At 39.1% G+C, this 11264-nt stretch overlaps 2 protein-coding genes across 3 annotated transcripts in view; both read left to right on the forward strand.

Annotated features, from left to right (window-relative positions):
- The window catches only part of uggt1 (UDP-glucose glycoprotein glucosyltransferase 1), a 278967-nt gene that overhangs the window by 224722 nt on the left and 42981 nt on the right, over positions 1–11264 (forward strand). The gene's annotated exons all lie outside the window — the stretch shown is intronic.
- hs6st1a (heparan sulfate 6-O-sulfotransferase 1a) overlaps positions 1–11264 on the forward strand; it is a 71584-nt gene that overhangs the window by 53971 nt on the left and 6349 nt on the right. Inside the window, exons 2-3 of the mRNA XM_008402692.3 lie at positions 7552–7774; positions 9377–9625. Of these exons, the coding sequence (XP_008400914.1) occupies positions 7552–7774; positions 9377–9625 (472 nt within the window). The remainder of the gene's footprint in view (positions 1–7551; positions 7775–9376; positions 9626–11264) is intronic.

Here is an 11264-nt window from a genome sequence, read left to right on the forward strand (position 1 = left end):
TTCTTCCAGTCTGTGTAGCGAGGCCCAAACAGCACCGTGATTTTTTTTTTTCTCTCTTTTTTTGTGGAATGGGAGCCAAGAGGGGGGAAATGTCATCACTGATTTAATAGGCGTATTCTTGCTCTGAAACCCACAGCAGGCTCATGAACTGGCACACAAACACACACGGCACTCTGGGGAGTGTTAAGAATGCTGATAATGTCATCATAGGAATCTCCATAATGTACCCCCGCTCTCCTGCAGGCTCCGGTTAGGCTGGGCTTTTTTTTCTTTTTTTTTTTTATTAGACATGGAGGTGAAGGGGGTAGTAGGATGAGATTTTAGGTTTAGATTGATGGGATTTGGAGTTTGGAAACTCGTGTCTATGCTCGGGGATTGAGGGTCCGTCTGGGCTGGTTGTCCGGGATCCTCCCAGCTGCCACCGGATTGAAGCTTCAGTCGTTTTATTTTCCGTGATCCCCCTGCCGCTACTTCATTTGTTTCATTTGCATGGATCAAGCCTTCTCTCATGCCAAATCAGGTTAGGGTTTATTTTGCTGCCGCTCGAGCTACCAGGAAAAGCTCTGACCAGGATCTACCCAATCTTGTGTTTCTTCCCCCAATACTGAGAAATGGCTACTGTTTGCGCGTCACTCTTTTTCTGCTTTTTCACATTTCATCATGTTCCAACCACAAACAACATTGCATTTTTCTAGGTTGGATTTTAAGGGAGAGACCAACACAAAGTCATGCATGTGGAGTTTCAATCCTCTTTACTTGAACACCCACATATAAAATCCAGTGCAACCAGTTGCTTGCTGGAAGTCGCCTATTTAGTAAGCAGAGTTCACGTTCTGACATGCCTTTGGGTGGCCAGATCATAACATGAAGATGATCCATCCTGAAATATATAAACCAAGCTTACCTATTTAAAACAAATAAACCAAATGATAATAACTTACCTTCCTAACTAAAGATTAACAGAAGCAAACTAGGATTACAATAAAAGGCACTCCACCCTTGCAGACTCCTTAATGTGGCATTCAGCTTTACATGTGTTTAAAGGTGTGGCTGGTTGGGGTGAGCAGAGGACCAATGACAGCCAGGAGAGAATATGTTGATATGAATAAGAATTAGCTGTATATATATGAATCTTCTGTTTATGCAAGAGCTGCAAGAAGACAACCATTGTAAAAAGAATCTGAACAAAAAGTTCACTTTCAGGCGAGACTAATCACACATCCACGATGTTATGATTGTGGATGTGGGATATTGTAAAGCATACTCGTGTTTTAGAATGACCTAGTCAAAGTCTAAGCCTTAATAGCCTATTGCAGGGCTTGAAATTTTGTTTCTGATAAATCTGAATGAACCGTGTGTTATATTCCAAACATAATGCACTCAGTTTTAGTTACCGGATGTAAACACTTGCATTGATTATCAGTCGTAAAACCTAACAAACCATGAATGATTTTCAATCCAATTCCGTAGTTATTCCATTCAGAATTAAATTCCGTGGTTGCAATGTAACAAAATATGAAGACGTGCAAGGCGTGAAAGCATATAGAGTGTGTCTGTCTGTGTGAGGTGGGGGGGGTCTGCTTGTATAAGCCAACAGACTACATCGAGTCCTGTCAGCACAAAAAATTCCCTCTGCAAACATTCCTCTGACATGTTGCGTGCCGGGGAGGAAGGCAGCGTCTTCCTGGCCCGTGTCCTTTCCCCAGAAAAGTCAGAGCCGGTCTTGTGAGAAATTCTGTTCCCCTGAGAAAATCTGTTCCCCCTGTGTCGGGAGCGCGCATTGCAGCCAGAGAAGTGGATCCGGCGGATCTGACCATATTCACGGCGCTTCTGATCGATTTCTCGGTAAAACCACTCATATAATCATGTCACTTTTGTAACTTTCAGTTTAATCGGCAGCTATCAAAATAAAAATACATACATAAATAAACGAGGTCTTGTGTGGAGGTCTTTTTACGCTGTTTTGTGTTATTTTAAACGCGAAGTGAATCGATCTTTTTTTCAGCTTTTGTCTCGTAAGCCTGACAAATAAAAGTCAGTCAACAAACACAGGTTTCCAACACGTTGTGTGCATTTATAATTTTTCATTTCTCATAAAGGAGGAGGAGGGAAGCTGGCCGATAGCAGGGCAAAAAAATAAAGACTTCCTGAAAAGATCAGAGTGTAAACTTTTTGGTAAATCCCGTTCTAATGTAAAATATGACATTACTGGATTAAGGAAATGTCTAGTATGGTATCACACATAATATTTTTTGAGAATTTGGAAACAGGTGCTTTTTATTTCACAAAGGTATTGGAGGAGAAGAGGAGAAGATGGATATTTCAGCTGCCTGAAATAATGTGTTTGCCCTCTATAAAATGGAAACAAATTAATTTACCTGCAAGTCTTTTGCTGTATTCATTCCTCTTATGATCAATAAGAAATCCTGCAAGTTTGAAAATATTTGCTCTTTTTTTTGACAAAGTCAGGATGGGGAAACAAAATATCTTAAGCGCCTGATAAAATCTGTTCCCCCTCTCTAAAATGGAAACAAATTAATTTAACTGAAAAGTCTTTTACTGTGTTCATTCCTCTATATATCAACAATAATTCCTGTGATTTTCATAACATTTGCTCTTTTTTTGCCAAAGTTAGGATGGGGGAACAAAATATCTTAAGCGCCTGATAAAATCTGTTCCCCCTTTAAAATGGAAACAAATAAATTTACCTGCCAAGTCTTTTACTGTGTTCATTCCTCTTATCATCAACAATAATTCCTGTGATTTTCATAACATTTGCTCTTTTATTGACAAAGTTGGCATGGGGGAACAAAATATCTTAAGCACCTGATAAAATCTGTTCCCCCTCTCTAAAATGGAAACACATTAATTTACCTGAAAAGTCTTTTACTGTGTTAATTCCCCTTATGATCAATAAGAAATCCTGCAAGTTTGAAGACATTTGCTCTTTTTTTGCCAAAGTTTGGATGGGGGAACAAAATATCTTAAGCGCCTGATAAAATCTGTTCCCCCTCTCTAAAATGGAAACGCATTAATTTACCTGAAAAGTCTTTTACTGTGTTCATTCCTCTTATCATCAACAATAATTCCTGTGATTTTCATAACATTTGCTCTTTTATTGACAAAGTTAGCATGGGGGAACAAAATATCTTAAGCGCCTGATAAAATCTGTTCCCCCTCTCTAAAATGGAAACAACTTAATTTACCTGCGAAGTCTTTTACTGTGTTAATTCCCCTTATGATCAATAAGAAATCCTGCAAGTTTGAAGACATTTGCTCTTTTTTGCCAAAGTTAGGATGGGGGAACAAAATATCTTAAGCGCCTGATAAAAGCTGTTCCCCCTCTCTAAAATGGAAACGCATGAATTTACCTGCAAAGTCTTTTACTGTGTTCATTCCCCTTATGATCAATAAGAAATCCTGCAAGTTTGAAAACATTTGCTCTTTTTTTGCCAAAGTTAGGATGGGGGAACAAAATATCTTAAGTGCCTGATAAAATCTGTTCCCCCCATTAAAATGGAAACAAAATAATTTACCTGAAAAGTCTTTTACTATCTTCATTCCTTTTATCATCAATAAGAATTCCTGTGATTTTCATAACATTTGCTCTTTTTTTGACAAAGTTAGCATGGGGGAACAAAATATCTTAAGCGCCTGATAAAATCTGTTCCCCCTCTCTAAAATGGAAACACATTAATTTACCTGAAAAGTCTTTTACTGTTTTCATTCCTCTTATTATCAACAATATTTCCTGTGATTGTCATAACATTTGCTCTTTATTTTAAAGTGTTAAAGCGGGGGAACTGTTTATTTTAAATGTCTGGAGTAATCCATTCTCCCCGTGACATTGGAATAAATAAATAAATTCTATTAATTCTTTATTATTTTTCCATATAAAGTTTGAAGTCCAAAATGGTTTAAATTAATATAACTGTTTCAAAATCTTTATTAAATGTATTTTATGTTTAAATATTTATCAACAAATTTAGTAAAAAATGTTTCTGATATTGCATCTAACAAAGTAGATTACAATATAAAGACATACGGTGTTTTCTGGAAAGTCAAAAATCACGTGACACTATTCCTTCAATCAATTATGGAAATATCCATGTCCGCTCGGTGTTTGGCAGGTTGTTTATCACTTTTTGCTTTATGTTAAGCCAAATATTTTATTAATATAAGGTAGCCATGGACAGATAGTTTAAATCACACAATGAAGTGCAAATATTTTAAAAACACAGTAAAAGACTTTGCAGGTAAATTAATGTGTTTCCATTTTAGAGAGGGGGAACAGATTTTATCAGGCGCTTAAGATATTTTGTTCCCCCATCCAAACTTTGGCAAAAAAAGGACAAATGTTTTCAAACTTGCAAGATTTCTTATTGATCATAAGGGGAATGAACACAGTAAAATACTTTGCAGGTAAATTAATGTGTTTCCATTTTAGAGAGGGGGAACAGATTTTATCAGGCACTTAAGATATTTTGTTCCCCCAACCTAACTTTGGCAAAAAAGAGCAAATGTTTTCAAACTTGCATGATTTCTTATTGATCATAAGGGGAATTAACACAGTAAAAGACTTTGCAGGTAAATTAAGTTGTTTACATTTTAGAGAGGGGGAACAGATTTTATCAGGCGCTTAAGATATTTTGTTCCCCCATCCTAACTTTGGCAAAAAAAGAGCAAATGTTATGAAAATCACAGGATTTCTTATTGATTATAAGGGGAATTAACACAGTAAAAACTTTTCAGGTAAATTAATTTGTTTCCATTTTAAGGGGGGGAACAGATTTTATCAGGCTCTTAAGATATTTTGTTCCCCCATCCTAACTTTGTCAATAAAAGAGCAAATGTTTTCAAACTTGCATGATTTCTTATTGATCATAAGGGGAATTAACACAGTAAAAACTTTTCAGGTAAATTAATGTGTTTCCATTTTAGAGAGGGGGAACAGATTTTATCAGGCGCTTAAGATATTTTGTTCCCCCATCCTAACTTTGGCAAAAAAAGAGCAAATGTTATGAAAATCACAGGATTTCTTATTGATTATAAGGGGAATTAACACAGTAAAAACTTTTCAGGTAAATTAATTTGTTTCCATTTTAAGGGGGGGAACAGATTTTATCAGGCTCTTAAGATATTTTGTTCCCCCATCCTAACTTTGTCAATAAAAGAGCAAATGTTTTCAAACTTGCATGATTTCTTATTGATCATAAGGGGAATTAACACAGTAAAAGACTTTGCAGGTAAATTAATGCGTTTCCATTTTAGAGAGGGGGAACAGATTTTATCAGGTGCTTAAGATATTTTGTTCCCCCATCCAAACTTTGGCAAAAAAAGAGCAAATGTTTTCAAACTTGCAGGATTTCTTATTGATTATAAGGGGAATGAACACAGTAAAAGACTTTTTAGGTAAATTAAGTTGTTTCCATTTTAGAGAGGGGGAACAGATTTTATCAGGCGCTTAAGATATTTTGTTCCCCCATCCTGACTTTGGCAAAAGAGCAAATGTTTTCAAACTTGCAGGATTTCTTATTTATCATAAGGGGAATAAACACAGCAAAAGACTTGCAGGTAAATTAATTTGTTTCCATTTTATAGAGGGCAAACACATTATTTCAGGCAGCTGAAATATCCATCTTCTCCTCTTCCCCTCCAATACCTTTGTGAAATAAAAAGCACCTGTTTCCAAATTCTTAAAAAATATTATGTGTGATACCATACTAGACATTTCCTTAATCCAGTAATGTCATATTTTACATTAGAACGGGATTTACCAAAACGTTTACACTCTGATCTTTTCAGGAAGTCTTTATTTTTTTGCCCTGCTATCGGTCAGCTTCCCTCCTCCTCCTTTATGAGAAATGAAAAATTATAAATGCACACAACGTGTTGGAAACCTGTGTTTGTTGACTGACTTATTTGTCAGGCTTACGAGACAAAAGCTGAAAAAAGATCGATTCACTTCGCGTTTAAAATAACACAAAACAGCGTAAAAAGACCTCCACACAAGACCTCGTTTATTTATGTATGTATTTTTATTTTGATAGCTGCCGATTAAACTGAAAGTTACAACAGTGACGTGATCATATGAGTGGTTTTACCGAGAAATCGATCAGAAGCGCCGTGAATATGGTCAGATCCGCCGGATCTACTTCTCTGGCTGCAATGCGCGCTCCCGACACAGGGGGAACAGATTTTCTCAGGGGAACAGAATTTCTCACAAGACCGGCGAGCTCATACTCAAACATAACCAATCCACATTAAAGTTCTGTGCGTGCGTCGTTAATGAGGATGCGTTGACTGATTGGACCGCAGTAATTAGCATGGGTGTTGGGACCTGGAAAGGTTTCCACTCAAGGGGGAGTGTCCCCTCCACCCCCCTCCAGAGAGACATCGAGGCCGTTCCACGCACCATTACTTATCACACATAAACCACCGAAGCGGTCCCATCCGAACCTCACGATGCCGCGTGAGTCATCTCTCTGAGGAAGACGTAATGTTTCGACGCCAGTGTGAAGCAGGAGGAAGGGTGTTGTAGACACCGAGCCTTGCAGCCTGGAGATGTGCGCTGCAGAGGGAGGCGTGCTAATGCCAGCAACTTTCTGTTTCCTGCGCGGTGTGGTTCTCGGATGCCGAGTCGATCATCCACTGCGATACGCATAAACTGTGTCCTCTTTCTCCTTCTCCTCCTCCGCTTCCTGCTCATTTTTTACTTTCACTTCCTGTCTTCCAGACACACACTTTTTCTGCATCAGAAAGCGGTTTCTGCTAAATAAAAATAACATATGAGGACCTCAGTCTCTGTGCTTGGAGTTGGGTTGGTGGAGAATGAACTTTCAATGTAAACTCTTGCAAACAGTGCCTCCACATGGCTAATGGCGGAATTGCATCTGTTTTTTGGCAGACGTTTCTGTGGTCTTTGTGGTTTTAACTTAATTTATTGAAACTGCTTGATTCGATAAAATTGAGAAACTGATCAAATTCAGAAAGACTTTATTGATTCCAAAGGGAAATTAAAAGTTATTGTGACTCATTTAATTAAAGAGTTATTGTACTGTAGCGGTCTGTATTGCACCGAATTTGAAGAAGCCTCTGACTGAAGACACTCTGTTTATGACAGTCTCATGAAGAGGACTGTGAGGGAGGTTTATAAGTTTCCTTAATTTTAAGTAAAATCCTTCTTTACTTCACTTTCCTAGTAAAGGTTGGTTGTTTGTATGATCAGAATCATCTAATCCTTACAGTCAAGAAACTCTAACTGGAATTTAATTTAAGGTTTTACATTTTCTGACTGTTTTCTTATAACATTCTCTAAATGTTGCATCCATCTCTCCATTTCTGGATCTGTCAGTCCGTCTGTTCATTTGTCCGTCTACTTATCCTTTCCTCCTGGTTCTCCTGTAGAAATCTCACCTTATTTATAAAATGTACTGAAAATGATGTTTGAATGAATGTCTTTCACGTCACTTTCAATGTTTTATGAAAATGAATTCTTATCTGTATCCCCCCTACCCCCTCCATCTTCCCTCTCTTTTTGTCACCAAACAGGAAGTTTTACTACATCACTCTGCTGAGGGACCCCGTGTCCCGCTACCTCAGCGAGTGGAGGCACGTGCAGCGGGGAGCCACGTGGAAAACCTCCCTGCACATGTGCGACGGCCGAACCCCGACGCCCGAGGAGCTGCCTTCCTGCTACGAAGGCTCCGACTGGTCGGGGTGCACGCTGCAGCAGTTCATGGACTGTCCGTACAACCTGGCCAACAACAGACAGGTACGCAGCAATTAGCTGACGTATAATGAAACAACACAAAAAAATAAAAATAAAAATAAAAACAAACACGGTACAGGCTAAGCTCCAGGAGGGTGGGAGTTGTTGCATGATTTATGACCTGCTAGCTTGCACCTGCAGCTGGTTTCACTTGAAGATGACGACACAGGAAATGAGTTTTCTCTGGAAAATTGGATTATGTGTTGAATATTCTTAAAAAAGGAAATTTGATCTTTAGTTTGACTTTTTTCTCCTCTTTCCTGAAAAAAAGACTGGTATAATGTATAAAACACACACTCTCACACACCTTGGCGTACTCAGACGTTTGCCCTCTAGCCATAAAAATAGCAAATTCACACCTTTCTTTTTTTTTTCCCTCGTGCCATTTCTGTCTCCCACCTCATTGTGTTGCCCAGCTTATCTCATCTGGACCTGAGGGGGGTTTATTAAGCCTCCTGTGACTTTCATCCGCACCGTACACAGGACGCATCCTGTTGAACCTGCAGGCTAAGGTGTACATGATGTTGTCAGCTGGACTTTTTCCTCATTTTCCTGTTTTGCAATATGCACTAAATGCGCTTGATTTTGCGATGAAGAGCGCTTTCTGAAGGAGTTGTACTAAAGATATTTCATAATAGTCAAGTGGGGGGGGGGAGCACACTTGGTGAAAAGTGGGGAATGTGTATTCAAACCCCCATTACTCTGACACCTAAATGAAATCCAATGCAAATCCAATCCAATGCTGTTTGGTGACCTGTGTCACCAAACAGGTGACACAGGTCACCTGTTTGACCTGTGTCAAACCTGTTTGACCTGTGTTTACAATAGTAAACCAACAGAAGCAAGACTACATAAGCTGTTCATCCACCTAAAATAACAGGCTGAGCAATGACTGTGTCTGAAAAAGGAGCTCCTGAAGATGAAACAACATTTTTACAAGATGCCCCTTTGGTAGTTTTGCTAAACTTGCTAGTGTAACTTCCAGTGTGGCTTTTGTATTTTCTTGGCCTTTCTGGGCTGCCGTACAATTTGGCAAACATGCAAAATATTATGTGAAAAATGTTTATTAAAAATATAATTTGTATTTTGCTCTGTCACAATAACAAATTTTGCTGGACGAGAAATTGTCCCAGAAGCTGTGATGAACTGTACTGTGTTTTGAGACCATTTTCAAGTTATGTAAAAATAATGGCATAATAATGCAGGCACACCCTGTTAAAACTCAATAAACTTTCATTCCTAATGAACGTTTAACACTGGAACAAGAAGATATTTTAAATATACAAACTGCATAAACAAAACAACCGAATCAACAAATAAAATGGATACTGAAGTGTTTGTAAACGATGTTTCCCTCCCAAAAAAAAAAAAAAGAGTGAAAGACACTAGAAAAACAATCATGCAAATGGAAATGGTCTAAAATGGTTTAATTTATCATGCAATTTAATGGGTTATTGTTTATTTGTATCACTCTGAACGCGTCCCTGTTGTGAAACAGAGAGGTGGGAGCATCATGCTGTGGGGATGCCTTTTTCCCAGTAGCGATGAGGATAGAACTGATGGAGTTAAGTAAATGTTTTTGTAACATGCTACCCCTGCCCACAGGTCCGCATGCTGGCCGACTTGAGCCTGGTCGGCTGCTACAACATGTCCACGGTTCCAGAGAAGAAGAGGGCCCAGCTTCTGCTAGAGTCGGCCAAGAAGAACCTGCGAGACATGGCCTTCTTCGGACTCACAGAGTACCAGAGGAAAACGCAGTTCCTCTTTGAACGAACCTTCAGGTTGCGCTTCATCAGGCCTTTCATGCAGTACAACAGCACCCGGGCTGCAGGGGTGGACCTGGACAACGCTACGGTCAGTGCCACCAACACATTGCCAATACCAACCGGCGTAAATACTCTCTCTGAACTGCTTTCTGCCACACTTTTATTTCCAAGGCAAGTCCAATTTATTTACCTCGTTTAATTACTGCGATTATAACAGCGCAGTCTGCATTTTGAGATTAAATCAGGTATTTCTTTCATTTGAGCTGCTCTTAAAGAAGAAAGTAAATATTCGCAGAAAAACATGAAAACATATCCTTGAAGAGGAGATGAATGCAGAATAAAAGTCTGAACGGGAAGACAGAAGGTAAACACTCCGGTCATGGATTGCTGTGAAACGGACTGAGATAACTTTAACTGTTTAAAAGACATCGGCTTCAAACCAGTTCTTCACACTTTGATTGGCCCAGTGTGGGCGTTCTTTAGCTCAATTTCTCTGCAAAAAAAAAAAAAAAAAAGAGCGAGAGAGAGAGAAAAAAACCCTACCTCCAGTACACTGCGGCGTGGTGATTTAAACATCAAACCGGGCTGCTCAGAGAGAATAAAATATGCATAGCTGCCAGACTCAAAAGGTGGACCGATGGTTTGCATAAAAAGGAGGGAAAAAAATCTCATTGTAATGGTTTGGAGTAGGGCATGTGGGGAGTCTGCATGTGGTATTTTTTTGTTAAAAAATTGTTTTTAAAATTAGCATTTCTATGAGATCTAATTTCAGAGACCATTGTGTGAAACAGACAGCTCTCAAATAAGTAGGCTGCAGATTAAAAAAAGACAATATTTCTCCTAAACTCTTTTGTGAAGCCATGAAAAGTTAACTCCTTACCCATCATGAGTTCAAAGTCCATGCGACTCCATGAGGCTGATTGAACCTTGTTTCTCGTTGATTTGATTGCCTCTCACTGATGGATGAAGACTTTGACTCCTTAAAGCCATCTGGGTTCGCATCAGCGTCCTTCACGCTGCAATCCAAAGCTCTAATTTCCAAACATGGACGCAACATGTCGCCTCCCTCTGTTTTCACACACATTGCTCGCAAATCACAATCTCGCAGCTGATCAGAGGTTTCAAAGGGATCCTCTTAATTAAACACATTTCTCCCTCTGTATTTGATTTTCGCACGGCTGATGGCACATTGCAGCAAAGCCAGCTGCATCGCACAAGCTAGCGTGATCGTGTTTCTGTTGTTTCTACATTGCCTGTACAAGCTCTTGGAGGTTCATCTTTCTCTAGAGGTCTTGGCTGCAATTATGGCCAGTTTCCACAATCACATTTCCTGAATTACAAACCAGGATACCTGAAATCACAGTGTTTCCTGTTAAAAGCGGCTCGTTTTTCACCACTTTCTCGCTAAATCCATTTCATCGGGTCGTTCTTGGGTCACTTTTACTTTTCAACTCGAACAATTCATGGGACTCTTTACAGAAATGATTGGCAAGATCAAATGTTCAATGTTTGGAGCCTGGAAACAACAGCTTTTCACTAATCCTTCAGAGGGCATCACCACTCTGCCTCTAATTGCCTTTCTGAGCACAGAGTTGGAGACTCAACACTGACACTGTAATCGTACTTACATTTACTCAAAAAAAGACTTGAGACTCGGGTCAAAAGAATTAAATTTCTCAAAGATTTCAGATCTTACGTGAACATGTTGGTCACAGACTTCACTGGGT

Source organism: Poecilia reticulata, chromosome 22 (genome assembly GCF_904066995.2).
Source record: "Poecilia reticulata chromosome 22, P_reticulata-male-v2, whole genome shotgun sequence".
Taxonomy (NCBI): domain Eukaryota; kingdom Metazoa; phylum Chordata; class Actinopteri; order Cyprinodontiformes; family Poeciliidae; genus Poecilia; species Poecilia reticulata.